The sequence below is a fragment of the Phoxinus phoxinus genome (genome assembly GCF_949152265.1).
Source record: "Phoxinus phoxinus genome assembly, chromosome: 14".
Lineage (NCBI taxonomy): Eukaryota > Metazoa > Chordata > Actinopteri > Cypriniformes > Leuciscidae > Phoxinus > Phoxinus phoxinus.
The window spans coordinates 2349714-2366208 of NC_136889.1; the positions used below are offsets into that span (position 1 = coordinate 2349714).

The 16495-nt window shown below is 38.8% G+C and overlaps 1 protein-coding gene across 1 annotated transcript in view; it reads right to left on the bottom strand.

Moving 5' to 3' along the window:
- Positions 1 to 1300: 1300 nt before the first annotated feature.
- The window catches only part of ggps1 (geranylgeranyl diphosphate synthase 1), a 35298-nt gene continuing 20103 nt past the window's right edge, over positions 1301 to 16495 (bottom strand). The window contains 1 exon segment of the mRNA XM_079634213.1: positions 1301 to 3163. Coding sequence (XP_079490339.1) covers positions 2348 to 3163 — 816 coding nt within the window. The 3' untranslated portion in view covers positions 1301 to 2347.

A 16495-nucleotide genomic window follows, 5' to 3' on the forward strand; every position in this document is an offset into this window, starting at 1 on the left:
AGTTATAGTTTTCATTACAGTTTCTCTCAGGTTTTTATGTAATTCCACAGCAACTTATTAAATGGCACAGCAAAGTTGGACCACAAAATTACAACTTGCATAATAACCGTAATGAGGTGGTTAATAAAATGTGCATTTTATTGCATACATTTGTTTGTTTATTTATGAAATCACTCTTTACAGCCCTGCTCTATTCTACTGTAATTCTAGCAGTTGCTTTTGTGTCTCTATTGCGCCACCAAGTGTTGAGATTCTGTTCTGTCATTTCATAAGAGGAAAGAAATATCATTAATGCAAATGACTTGCAAAATTAGCATCAGGAACAGTAACTTTTTATCCACAATAAATATCTGTCTAGCAACACAATTATTCTTTAAATCACATGAAAGTAGTAAATCTATTCATGCAATGCACATCAGTTTCCTCTTCATGAGAAAAACAGCAGCTCAATACACACTTGAGGAAGACTGAAGTGTATGAAAGAGTTTATTCACAGAAATACACACACGTTTAAAGGTAAAAAAACCAGTGAGCTTTCATACACCAAACACTGAGATATCCTCCAGTTCACGGTTCAGAGGTATTCGAGCACCAAAAGTGACAGATCCATCTTTAATTCTTATCATCATCTGTCACCAAAAGCTGCTAAAATGTAGAAAGACGTGAACTTCCCTCCAGGAGTGTTCAAGCTCCCGCACGTGAACACAAGGCCTCGTTTCAACATCAGCTTCTGCAACTACAGGGAACAACTCGGGAAAGGCAATCAGCTCTTATTTAATCATATTTTAATGACAGATAAAATTCACAAAAATTGTCCAGGTCACATTTCACCCCAAAATCATAAGCAAAAAATAAACAAAAAATATATAATTTCACATTATCATGTGTCTGGACATTCCAACTATTCTCAATTGTTGTTTTCACTTAATTTTTACTCCATTACTATTAATAAGTATATTATTTACTGATTTAAACTAATTCTATTAGAGGCAGTACATACCGATTAATCGCAACTAATCGTTTGCAGAATAAAAGTTTTTGTTTACATCATATATGTGTGTACTGTGTAAAATAATTATGTATATATAAATACACAAACATGCATGTATAATTTTAAGAAAAAATCTATTTATATATTAAGTTTTTATATTAAGTTTTTATAATTATGTATAATATAAATTATATTTAAATATAAAAATGTATATAACCATGTAAATATTTTTTAAATATATACATGCATGTGTGTGTATTTATAAATACATAATTATTTTACACAGTACACACACACATATATGATGTAAACAAAAACTTTTATTCTGCAAACGATTAGTTGCGATTAATCGTTATGCAGCCCAGACATTTAAATGTTTAAATTAATTAATAAAATTGTATAATTGTCATAAATAATTGACACTGCCAAAAAAATAAATGATGAAATGGTAAAGATGCATATAAAATTGGCTTTATTTTCTTAAAGCAAAACAATGTATTTGCTTCAATTTTGAGGTGAAACGAGTGACTTTAAATGTGAAATGTGTTCGACAGTTTGTAACGGTTGTCATTCGTTCAGACACGAGCGGTAGCTCTCCACCAGTAAAGTCTCAGAGACCAGCACAGTTTCTTTTACACTTCATACTCCAGTTGAAATATGAGACAAAATGAGTGACTTTGGACTGAAGGCAATTTGCTGTGGAGACAAAATAACAGTACGAAGAAAAAAAAGAGTTTGAGAAGTCAGTTCACAGTGTTCAGACGCGATTAACACCAATCACTGTTTTGCTCGGCTGGCTGCAGCCCCGCCCCCAAGCTGTTTTGATTGGCCAGCAGAAGCTCCACCTCCATGTTCTTTTGATTGGCCAGCAGAAGCTCCACCCCATGTTCTTTTAATTGGCCAGCAGAAGCTCCACCCCATGTTCTTTTAATTGGACAGCAGAAGCTCCACCCCCATGTTCTTTTAATTGGCCAGCAGAAGCTCCGCCTCCATGTGCTTTTGATTAGCCAGCAGAAGCTCCACCTCCATGTGCTTTTGATTGGCCAGCAGAAGCTCCGCCCCATGTTCTTTTGATTGGCCAGCAGAAGCTCCACCCCCCATGTTCTTTTGTTTGGCCAGCAAAAGCAGTGCCCTCAAGCTCTTTATTGGTCAGCAGAAGCCCCGCCCTCATGCTCTTCTGATTGGCTAGCAGAAGCTCCACCCCCCATGTTCTTTTGTTTGGCCAGCAAAAGCAGTGCCCTCAAGCTCTTTATTGGTCAGCAGAAGCCCCGCCCTCATGCTCTTCTGATTGGCCAGCAGAAGCTCCACCCCCCATGTTCTTTTGTTTGGCCAGCAAAAGCAGTGCCCTCAAGCTCTTTATTGGTCAGCAGAAGCCCCGCCCTCATGCTCTTCTGATTGGCTAGCAGAAGCCCCGCCCTCAGGCTCTTTATACATGTGACTCAGATGCTCCATCAAGGCCTCCAGTTCGGGATTCCCACCGAGCTCCTTGATGAGCCGATACGCCTCCACTTCCAGATCCCGCAGCGTGAGCCGCGTGTACGCGAACGATCCCACCTTCTCCAGGTAGTCGACGCAGTAGCGTTTAATATCCAGGTTCTCCGTGCGCTGCCGCAGGATATTCTGCACCTGCGTGCTCTCGGGACGGGACCAGATGGCGTGAATGGTGGGAAAGGAGAACTTGCCCTCCGTCAGGTCTTCGCAGAAGCTCTTGTTGGCGGTGTACTCTCGCGAATTCAGGTTGGCGTAGTCGTCCCGTATCTGGAAGTAAAGGCCTAAAGTGTCTAAAAGAGGCTTTAGATCATGTTTCCAGTCGGAGAAGAGCTGCATGAGTCCCACCGCGAGGCCGAAGAGCCCGCCGGTCTTCTGGAGCACCATGGCCCGGTACTCGCTCTCGCTGGGACAGGTGTACGTGTCCCGCCAGTGGATGTCCAGGCCCTGTCCCCGGTGGAGCTCCAGAAGCTGGCGGGTGAAGACTCGCACCGCCTCGGGGTGCTCCAGCATCAGCACCTTCTCCAGGCCGAGGAAGTAGACGTAGTTGGCGGAGTTGATGACCGACGGCACGCCGTAGATGCTGTGGGCCACCGGATAACCCCGCCGCAGCGTCGAGCTGTCCTCGATGTCGTCGATCAGCAGACTCGCGTTGTGCAGCATCTCCGTCACCTCGATGATGACCTGAGGAGAACAACAGAAGATCAAGATGAAAACCAGATCAATCATATTTAGTCTAGTTGTTTTACATGTTTAAATGGAGTCTGAAATAACCAGTCACTCAAATCATATTCAGAGCGAGTCAGAAACATGTATTAGCAGATTACAGCTGGTAGATGTACAGGTGAAACTCAATTTTTAATATCGTGCAAAAGTTCATTTATTTCAGTAATTCAACTTAAAAGGTGAAACTAATATATTATATAGACTCATTACATGCAAAGTGAGATATTTCAAGCCTTTATTTGTTATAATTTTGATGATTATGGCTTACAGCTTATGAAAACCTTTTCACAATATTCTAATTTTGAATTTGGGGTTTTCATAAACTGTAAGCCATAATCATCAAAATTATAACAAATAAAGGCTTGAAATATCTCACTTTGCATGTAATGAGTCTATATAATATATTAGTTTCACCTTTTAAGTTGAATTACTGAAATAAATGAAACATTTTAATATCGTGCAGAAGTTCGAGGTCATCTGTATATGTGAAATATAAACGGTCACCCAGCTCTGCTAAATGCAATATTAGAAATATTATATATATACACATCAGGATTTTCTGTAAAGCTACATTGAATTGTGACTGTGAAAGCGCTACATAAAAATTTGACTCTGACAATGATTGACAGGCCTACTCACCTGTCAATCAATAAATGCTTCTAACGTAAAAACACTTCTGAAATACACACATAACCTTTGCTATGAGTCTGACTGATATCAACATATCTGTGGCTCAGATCATGTGACCGGTCCGTTGTGAAGTCGTGATGTGTATGCAATCATGAAAAAGCGGTTACAAGACTTTATACTAGATGCAAACACCAGTCCGTCAGAGATGTGTGTTGATGATCACATGAGCTGTAATGTAGGAGACGGCCCTGCAGAGAGCAGCGGCGGCACACACACATTTACAATCAGGGTGTGTCTGAAATGCAGACTTTACATCAGTGAAGGTCATCACACACACATTCACAAGACTTTCTGAGTGCAGAAATACATCGCTGATCATTACATGCACGATTAGTGTGTAGGAAAAGGCGTTTGTCTAAAACTGCAGAAACTTTGTTGCACACAAATACCCAGACCTACTGAGAGTATACATTTATACATATACAATCAAATAATTCTTAAACAAGAGATCCAAATTTATATTAAAATAAATTAAAAGCAATCTATATTTAATGTAGTAAATATATATATATATATATATATATATATATATATATATATATATATATATATATTAGGGGTGTGCAAAGCAGCCGCTATTTGTATCTGTATTTGTATTTGTTGAGGGGGGAAAAGTATTTGTATTTGTATTTGTATTCGAGTAAAATTCAAAATAGGCGTAAAAATCGTAATCGTAAAAAAAAAAATTTCGTTACACTTCTAATTTACGTTATGTATAAGTATTCTTTAATTATATCCATAATAATAATTATGGATATGCAATATTGGTTGATGTTTTTTCCATAAATCCAGCAATGAAACAAGGAATCTCATTGAAAAGAAAATAACATAACAGCCATTACCTCATCCATGGTTAAACAACTAATAAAATACCATTGTGAACATTATGAAGCCTACAGCCTACATCTTGCTGTCTGCAAAATACATACTTAAACGTACCATATAACTCCCACACGTGCATACGATTCGACACAACTACACAAGCATTTTTAAACTTTTTAACCGAACGTTAACGTTACTCTGTCATAAGCCTATTGTCTAAATTACCGCGCTAAACAGCTGACGTTACGTAAACAGAGCGAGCATGAGAGCACCGACTGCAGACGTCAATAATGCAGCGTAATGGAATAATCTCCCGATCAAACTCCGCTTCTCGAAAGTTATAAACTGCCTGAGGAACCCAGTTAAGGTACAAACATCTATTCAACAAAAATAGTGATGGAGTTAAGTGTTTTTTCGCTCAGCCGAGCCCTCTCTGTTGCTGTGTGGAGCAGCTTGTGTCCGTCACTCACTCACTCATCCGGGCGCGCACTGCGGGCTCATGAGGAAACGCGCAGCTTTTTGATATAAAGTTTTTTTTGTTCCCGAATACAAATATTTTTTAAAGTATTTGTTCGAAATAAGTATTTGTAAAAAACACGTTATTTGTGTCTTTCCGAATACCGTATTCGGGTTCGGCTCCACCCCTAATATATATATATATATATATATAAAAAACACACACACACACACACACACACACACATTACATACTAATAAATACAGGCCAATTCAAAATATGAAATTATAACCATTCGTATGCAACTAAAACTAATTAAATCTTAACATGACCGCCCACTGCTATTTCTGTTTATTAATATAATGGAAAAAGTCATAACTTCACTGCAAAGAAATATATTAATTGTATTTTACACATTAAATCTAAACTAAGCTTTCATTTTGGGAAGATAACGAGTATATTTTTACTAAAATAATATATATATATATATATATATATATATATACAGTAGTCAACATTTGAAGTGGATCAAAACCTTTCATCAAAGTTGTATATGAATTTTGAACAATACCCGTTCTTGTCTTAGGACAACTGTGATGAACTTTTTTGATTCACTTGAAATGTTGACAACTGTAATATAATATAATAATAACATTTACAATTTATTATTGTTACTTGTGATAATCAATTTAAAATCATTATATCGGATGTGATATCAGTGCATCTCTACTATTAGATAATAATAAAAAAATTAACATGTCAGTTTAGACCAATTTAATGATTATTTTAATGCATCCGTAATTCAATCTCAATATGATTGTAACTTTACATTTATACGATGTAAAATACATTTTATGTAAATAATACATAACTAATACATACGGTTTATGTAAAATGCAGCAGCACAACACACTCTTCTCACTCACTCTCATTCAAAATCTATCTACACTAAATTAATATTTTTTTATAATATAGTACAAGAGAATATATATCTTCCTTAATTATATAAATTCTATATACGGTATAAACACTTATATATCGAATACCATTAATCCAAAAAGAACAGGTGAAGATCTTTGACGAGTGAATCTGCGTTCAGCACTGAAACACACACACACACACGCTGAAGCACACACACACACACACACACACACACACTCTCTCTCTCTCTCTCTCTGAAACAAACACACACACACAGACACACACACACACAGAAACACACACACACACACAAACACACACACACACACAGAAACACACACACACACACACTCTCTCTGAAACACACACACACACACGCTGAAACACACACACACTCTCTCTGAAACACACACACACACACTCTCTCTCTGAAACACACACACTGAAACACACACACACACACACTCTCTCTGAAACACACACACTGAAACACTGAAACACACACACACACACTCTCTCTGAAACACACACACACTCTCTCTGAAACACACACACACACACACTCTCTCTCTGAAACACACACACACACACACACTCTCTCTGAAACACACACACTGAAACACACACACACACTCTCTCTGAAACACACACACTGAAACACACACACACACACACACTCTCTCTCTGAAACACACACACACACACACACTCTCTCTGAAACACACACACACTCTCTCTGAAACACACTCACACACACTCTCTCTGAAACACACACACACACACACACACACACACACACACACACACACACACACACACACACACACACACACTCTCTGAAACACACACACTGAAACACACACACACACTCTCTCTGAAACACACACACTGAAACACTGAAACACACACACACACACACACACACTCTCTGAAACACACACACACACTCTGAAACACACACACACACACACACTCTGAAACACACACACACACACACTCTCTCTGAAACACACACACACACTGAAACACACACACGCTGATAGGGAACATATGGCGAGCAGAGGGGAGGCTGGGTAACGGATTCACTAGTTGTTAAAGTGATCATCGATGACACCGGAGCTCGAGGCGGGTCGAGTCGAGCAGTGTGTGTGTGTGTGTGTGTGCTGCGTCAGCGCTCTGAACACGACCTCAGATGACCTGTTACTCCACAGACAGGACAACAAACACGCTTTTACTGACTTACACCCCCCCCCCACACACACACACACACACGGTAAATCACAGCAGTGTGAGCCAAAACAAATCCATGCAGCCTGCGCACACTCAAAATATTCAGGCCTACATTTAAGATTCATGCATTTGAATTTGATACAAAATGTCCATTCATTTGAATTACAGTTTTATCAAACTAATAAATGCACATGCCAGTCATAACGATTTCTGCAACAGTAATAATAAACCCAATGCATTTTAAATGCACAACCAGCTTTATATATTTGTCAATCAATCAGATTTGATTCAAAAGTGCTTGATTCACAGCTAGACATTTATTAACCATGTTCATTAGTAATTGTTGAATGAACAGATTCTAAGAAATAAATTCCTTTTGAAAATTATTATTTGAATAAAATCAAATGGATGCAAACTATTTTTGCAAATTTGAGTGCAGAAATCTTAATTTATATGTGTGTGTGTGTGTGTGTCCAAATTAATGGAAATTTTATATACAATCCAAAATTCTACTTTTTTTTTTTTTTTACTTTTAAAAAATAAATAAATGGTACATTCTGGGAAACAGGGCTTAGATTTTCTAAAAGTCTACAGGACCAAAACTGCACTGATGAAGTCCACACGCACACTGTAGAAACCTTTAAGACAGACTTGAACTTTTCTTTACTTATAAACATCAGAACTAGAAAACGACAAAAACTGAACAGAAACCGCACAGAAGCTGCCGCGCCGGACCCTCCAGCAGGGGGCGTCAGTGCTGGCATCCGCTTCACACACACGGGGAACGCAGGGAAAACCGCCAGCAGAAAGATTTCCGAGACCGAGAGTTGACCTTAACAAGTGTGTATCAAGAGCGGCTCTGAAACGCTCTCGCACGGAAGCTGAGGCGCGCTTACAGTAAACTATAGCCGTCAGTAAAGCAAGCGTGTGAGCGAGAGCATGCTGGGACTGAGGCCAGAGGCAGACATCTATCCAGAAAACATGCTTCTTATAGTCACACACACACATCACTGTGACATCGGATTCTGATGTGTTAAACTCTTAAAGGAGAACTCCAGCGCAAAATGAACCTTTGGTCTAATTACACATTGTTACCTAGTCAACCGTTATCTGAGATTTGTTTTCATGATTATCGAATGTAAATAGTTTTATCTCTAAAAACAGTTTAGCCTATAACGCTAGTATAACGCTAGTATATGGGGCATGGAGTAATGACAAATAAAAATCGCTTGTTAATACCACTAACAAGGCTCAAAATAGCCCCACACTAACACGGCAGCATAATGAGGGTCCCTACATGCAAACCGAAGCATTGAGAACTGTGTAAGAGTCCAGACAGTTTAATAAGAAGATATTTTATACATAGTCAACTTCACGTATACAAGCAGAAGCCATCTTTGAAAAACAGACTCGATCAATCGATCAACGAAACGCCGATCTAAATGCGCTGAACTGTGTAGAATCTCATATGGTCCAATTTAGATCGGCGTTTCGTTGATCGATTGATCGAGTCTGTTTTTCAAAGATGGCTTCTGCTTGTATACGTGAAGTTGACTGTGTATAAAATATCTTCTTATTAAACTGTCTGGACACTGTCAAAGTTCTCAATGCTTCGGTTTGCATGTAGGGACCCTCATTATGCTACCGTGTTAGTGTGGGGCTATTTTGAGCCTTGTTAGTGGTATTAACAAGCGATTTTTATTTGTCATTACTCTACGCCCCATATACTAGCGTTATACTAGCGTTATAGGCTAAACTGTTTTTAGAGATACAACTATTTACATTCGATAATCATGAAAACAAATCTCAGATAACGGTTGACTAGGTAACAATGTGTAATTAGACCAAAGGTTCATTTTGCGCTGGAGTTCTCCTTTAATTCCTTCCAAGATTAAGATTACTAGTGAATTTGTCTGTCTTCAAGAAGCATTACATCATCCTTCGATGACATCATCATGTAATTTATGCCAGCAAAAATAAAAAATCTTAATCAGCCTTGGTAGTTTTCTAAATGATTCGGCCTACGAAGATTTAAGTGTGAATGCAGGTTTGATAATCTGGATTAACTAGATAGCGTTGGGTGAAGAGTTTACAGTCATATGCATATAACATGCTGACACTTGGTGACAGTCATAAGTTAAATAAATAAATATGAAGACACTAATTATTCTTTATAAATATATATTTAAAAAAATAGTCAATTTTATCCCTTAAAACTCATCTTTTAATGTTTTTTCCTTGAAAAAAAATATCTTCATGCCTCAAAATATCTTGAATGTAACTCGACACCCTTGCCTTATTTAGTATTCGCGGTTCTATGAATATGCAAATGAGCCCCGCCTCCACTCACTCACTCACTCAGAGATCCACTGGTTGACGATCACACGTTGATCTGATTGGTTACAAGGTAGTGTGTGACGTCAGAAACACCAGCGATTTCAAACCGTGTTTTTGAGACTGTCTTTGGTTCACTGCAGTTTTAAGCAGAAAATACTCAGCAATGCTGTCGTCTTATGAACTTACACATAATGTGTCTTAAAGCAGATTAATAACACCACATAGACACATAAACTACATTAAAAGCTGGATTTTCACCACAGGGGGACTTTTAGACATTCTTTATAAGCATTGATATTATTTTCTCACTTCATGAAAATTACACTACAACACACAACAAAGTATTAAAATGAGTTCATGAATTTTCACAATGCAAAACAACAACAACCTTAAAAAAAAAAACTTAATATTCAACAAAATTATTGATCTTGTATGAGTACTGAACTGAGCGGGACGATGACTTTAGCAGAACTGCTTAATAGAAGATGAAATTAATAATTGATGATCTTTACAACCGAACAACATCCGAAATGCATTATTTTCCTGTTATTACTGTAAAGCTGCTTTGAAAAAACGATTGTATAAAGCGCTATAGAAATAAAGCTGACTTGACTACTTTGAACCCTCTTCACACACATGCGCACACAGTCTCTCTCTCTCTCTCACACACACACAGACAGTCACACACACACACACACACACACAGTCTCTCTCTCTCTCACACACACAAACACACACAAGCAGGCACACACACACGCACAGGCACAGTCTCTCTCTCTCTCTCTCACACACACAAACACAGGCACACACACACACACTCTCTCACACTCTCTCTCTCTCTCTCTCACACACACACACACACACACACTCTCTCACACTCTCTCTCTCTCACACACACAGGCACACTCTCTCTCTCTCTCTCTCTCTCTCTCTCTCACACACACAGGCACAGTCTCTCTCTCTCTCACACACACACACACACACACACACACACACACACACACACACACACACACACACACACACACACACACACACACACAGGCACACTCTCTCTCTCACACACACACACACACACACACAGGCACATTCTCTCTCTCTCACACACACAAGCAGGCGCACACACACAGGCACAGTCTCTCTCTCTCTCTCACTCACACACACACACACACACACACACACACACACACACACACACACACACACACACACACACACACACACACACAGGCACACTCTCTCTCTCACACACACACACACACACACACAGGCACATTCTCTCTCTCTCACACACACAAGCAGGCGCACACACACAGGCACAGTCTCTCTCTCTCTCTCACACACACAAGCAGGCGCACACACACAGGCACAGTCTCTCTCTCTCTCTCACACACACACACACACACACACACACACACACACACACACACACACACACACAGGCACACTCTCTCTCTCACACACACACACACACACACACAGGCACATTCTCTCTCTCTCACACACACAAGCAGGCGCACACACACAGGCACAGTCTCTCTCTCTCTCTCACTCACACACACACACACACACACACACACACACACACACACACACACACACACACACACACAGGCACACTCTCTCTCTCACACACACACACACACACACACAGGCACATTCTCTCTCTCTCACACACACAAGCAGGCGCACACACACAGGCACAGTCTCTCTCTCTCTCTCACACACACAAGCAGGCGCACACACACAGGCACAGTCTCTCTCTCTCTCTCACACACACAAACACACAAGCAGTCACACACACACACAGGCACAGTCTCTCTCTCTCTCTCTCTCTCTCTCTCACACACACACACAAACACACAAGCAGTCACACACACACACACACACACACACACTCTCGCTCGCTCTCTCACACACACACACGCAGTCTCTCTCTCTCTCTCTCTCACTCACACACACACACAGGCAGTCACACACACACACACGCAGGCAGACACACACACACACGCAGGCAGACACACACACACACACACACACACACGCAGGCAGACACACACACACACACACACGCAGGCAGACACACACACACACACACACACACACACACGCAGGCAGGCAGGCAGGCACACGCGCGCGCAGGCAGGCACACACACACGCAGCCAGGCACACACACACGCAGGCAGGCAGGCACACACACACACACACACACGCACGCACGCACGCACGCACACGCAGGCAGACACACACACACGCAGGCAGACAGGCACACACACACACACACGCAGGCAGGCACACACAGACACACACACACAGAACTGGGTGAGAGAACAAGTCCTCTAGTCTAAAGAAATAGTGCTCAGCAAGAAACAGTCAATATTAGGTTTCAGGCAGAAAATCAATGTGTGAGGAAACAGTGACACTGCTCCGTGAATTCACTATTCATCCAATACGGGAATTATCAGCTCAGGATTTATGATGTTATTATATTTTTAGATTTCAACCTGTTCAGTTTAAAGGAGAACTGAAACTAACAAAATATAATACGATAACATGTTGGTTATTAAAATTGTAAACAAAATAATAAAAAAATAATATTAAAATCAAAACATATAAAGTTTTTTCCCCAATACTGAAATTTACATTTGTTGTTATCGGAGCGCAGCCGTGTTCGATGACGTCACTGGCATGGTGCCACTGTGGGCAACTAGCGTTATGTCAGGCTACTCCACTGCTACTCTGACTCATTTTAAAGCTGCAATATGTAATTGTTTCGCCACTAGGGGTCGCTAACCGCTTACAATAACACAGGCGTAGGTTGATGACGCAGTGACGAGCTGAATGCTGGGACTTGCTGTCGAGTTGATGGATCTAATAATGTTTATCTAATAATAAAACATTCATGTTTTTAACAGTACAGTGGTATGAAGGGCGCGAGTGCTTATAACAGAGATATCACACGCGAGTCCCGCGGATATAAAGGAAAAAGGATTCATTCTACCGAACGACCCGCAACTGCTGAATTACTCGCACAGGACAGTTTATTTGACGGACTAAACTTGTAAGGTAACGGAGCGCTGCTCACTCGCTCTAGCGTTACACTATCACACTAAACAGCATGTGTTGAAAGTTCTTACATATTGTACCTTTAACAGAGGAACTGTACAAGTTAACACTAAAACTGTACAAGTTTTCCACCTTGCAACTACTTCAGTTTTAAGTGTCCTACCACAAATAACAAAGATAACACGTCTGTTACATCACCTTTACTTCCTATTTCAGTTTCAGTTCCCCTTTCACATGAGCTGGATCGAGAACGAGAAGCGATCGCTCGCTCCGACATGCTGACGGGTTCAGGGAGAGTTTACAGCCAGATAAACTAAACCACGCCTCACGCCCCAACGAGACGGCTCAGAAACACGAGTGATCGCTCGATTACCAACCGGCCCTGGAATATGATTCATAAACAGCCACAGCTTCAGATCATTACAATGACGTCAACACGTACCAGTGGAGAGACTTGAACATGAAAGCTGAACAACACACACTCATCTGGTTATTATCTAACAGGGCCGTTTACTGAAATATCCTTCAGATGTTCCTTAAAAATGGTGTGGAAAAAATATACACTAAAACAGTTACTATGACATCATTCCAAATTCATATTTTCTTCCAGACAATGATTTATGTGTATATAATATTTTTTTTTTTAAAGAAATGGTTTGCTTGTTTTTAGGTTGTACAATTTTTCACAAAAAAAAAATCAGTGATTATATATACATTTTTCTATATACCGGTAATAGCTTTTTATTATTATTATTATTATTATTATATACAATTTAATAATTACTGGAATATAATAATAATTATTGCAAAAAAAAAAATCTGTGATTATATATACATTTCTATACAACTTATTTTTATTATGATTTATAATTATTATTATTATATAAAATTAAATTACTGAAATATAATAATAAATATTGCAAAAAAAATCTGATTATATATACATTTTTCTATATAATAACTTATTTTTATAATTAATGATTTATTATTATTATTATTATTATATAAAATTAAATAACTACTGAAATCTAATAATAATAATAATAATAATAAACTATTGTAATATTACTGAACTGTAAAATACGTATTGTTAAACAGTACTATTTTTAACAGTACAACTGTAAAATTACAATATTATTTATGTCTTAATTTCTTAATTTTGAAATGAGAGCTTACAACATTTTCAAGCATGGATCAGAAACGAGAGATGGAAGCACCAGATTTCGAGGAGGTGGTTTTTGAGTAAATGCGAATGATAGGAGATGGAAACGCATTTGCCGAATAAATTCTGACGTAGCTAACATTAAACCCATGTGACTAAACGCCGTTTCCGCTGATTTTGTTTTATTTACAGTTGGTTGCTAGGTTACCAACACCACCGCCATCCGCTCGAACAACTTGATGGAAACGCACCTAATTCGCATTCATTTGTTTTTTTGCGAACTTTGAAAAGATTCGCTTCACGTTTGTCGTTTGAATGGAAATGCAGCACGTCTATTAATTTACATAAACCACAATTTTTTGTTTTTTAATAGTTTCTCATTTGTGACCCTGGACCACAAAACCAGTCTTATGGGTAATGTTTAATTGAGATGTACCATCTGAAAACTGAATAAATAATCTTTCCATTGATGTGTGGTTTGTTAGGATAGGACAATATTTGGTCGAGACACAACTATTGAAAATCTGGAATCTGACGGAGCAAAAAAATGTAAACATTGAGAAAATCTCCTTTAAAGTTGTGCATTTATGTTCAGGATTGTGCTGCATTCACTCACAAAAATACATGTTTTATATATTTACGGTAGGAAATTTACTAAATATCTTCCACAAAACAGCCCTATTAGGGTCTTCCAAGAAAGATCACTTAATTTTAGGGCTGTCAAAATTAGCGCGTTAATGCATTAACTCAAATTTGTTTTACCGGCACTAATTTATTTAACGCGCGATTAACGCAACGCGCATTATCTGTTTGACCCGTTGCCATAGCCAGTAGTTGGAGAGATAACGGTTATGCTGTGTTCACACCAAACACGAATAGAGCGCCTGGCGAGTGATTTCAATGTTAAGTCAATGTAAAGACGCGTTTACGCGTGCCTGGATGTCTTTAAAGGGTTAGTTCACCCAAAAATGAAAATAATGTCATTAATGACTCACCCTCATGTCGTTTTAAGCCCGTAAGACCTCCGTTCATCTTCGGGACACAGTTTAAGATATTTTAGATTTAGTCCGAGAGCTTTCTGTCCCTCCATTGAAGCTGTATATACAGTATACTGTCCATGTCCATAAAGGTAATAAACACATCATCACAGTAGTCCATGTGACATCAGTGGGTTAGTTAGAAGTTTTTGAAGCATCGAAAATACTTTTTGGTCCAAAAATAACACAAAATAAGACTTTATTCAGCATTGTATTCTCTCCCGGGTCTGTTGTGAATCTGCGTTCAGGACTCCGCAGTGACGCTGCTGACGTAAGACGCTGATGACGTGTTATCTGGTGCGCCCGAGCTTCGTTTACAGTCTGAGGGAGACGCACGCTATATTCAAGCTATTCTACATTGTTTGCGTGGATATCATTTTTTTAATGGTGCGTAAATGTGCATGTCGCGGATGAGACACTTTTACAGCGTGCGTTTCCCTCAGTCTATAAATGAAGCTCGGGCGCACCAGATAACACGTCATCAGCGTCTTACGCCATCAGCGTAACTGTGAAGGATTGACAACAGACCCGGGAGAGAATACAATGCTGAATAAAGTCTTATTTTGTGTTATTTTTGGACCAAAAAGTATTTTCGATGCTTCAAAAACTTCTAACTAACCCACTGATGTCACATGGACTACTGTGATGATGTGTTTATTACCTTTATGGACATGGACAGTATACTGTATATACATGTTCAATGGAGGGACAGAAAGCTCTCGGACTAAATCTAAAATATCTTAAACTGTGTTCTGAAGATGAACGGAGGTCTTACGGGCTTAGAACGACATGAGGGTGAGTCATTAATGACATTATTTTCATTTTTGGGTGAACTAACCCTTTAATAGACATGAACAAGTTCTTTGAAAAACATTTTTACGTTCTTTATGATCTATGTTTAGGGTGGTTTCAGTAATAATAAATGTAAATTGTACATGTTCAAAAGAAGTGTCGTGCGAAAATGTAAACAGGCTTGTGTAAGTAAATTGAGCAAAGAAAGAGAAGTAATGGGAACCTGGTATTTCTATGTTATTTTTTTCATGTGTCTAATAGACATCAAGTTCTTTGAAAAACATGACCTTTGATACTATGACACCTTTGATAGATGTCTAGTCTTCATGCTGTTGAGTATGGTTTCACTATTAATAAACATGCATTTGCTTAAAACATCCATATTTGTCCACTCCACACCCATGTTGATTAATGTATTCAAAACTTGAAAAGTATAAATTTAAGGTACATTTAGAACTGATAAAAATATGCGATTAATCCCAAGTTAACTCATGACAATCATGCGATTAATCACGATTAAATATTTTTAATCGATTGACCGCCCTACTTAATTTACTAGCAAATTAATGCATATTTATCATCCAATCAATCAATATGTTCCTCCAATGTCAACATATGAGCAACAGACAATGCGTCAAAGCAAACGACCATGCATTTACTACAGCTTCAAGATCAGAAATCAAAATAAATGATAATCTACTTTATTAGAAACAAAACAAATGACATCTTTAAATATATTCTTGCCTTCATCGCAGCAAACACAAGGAGTGTAAAAA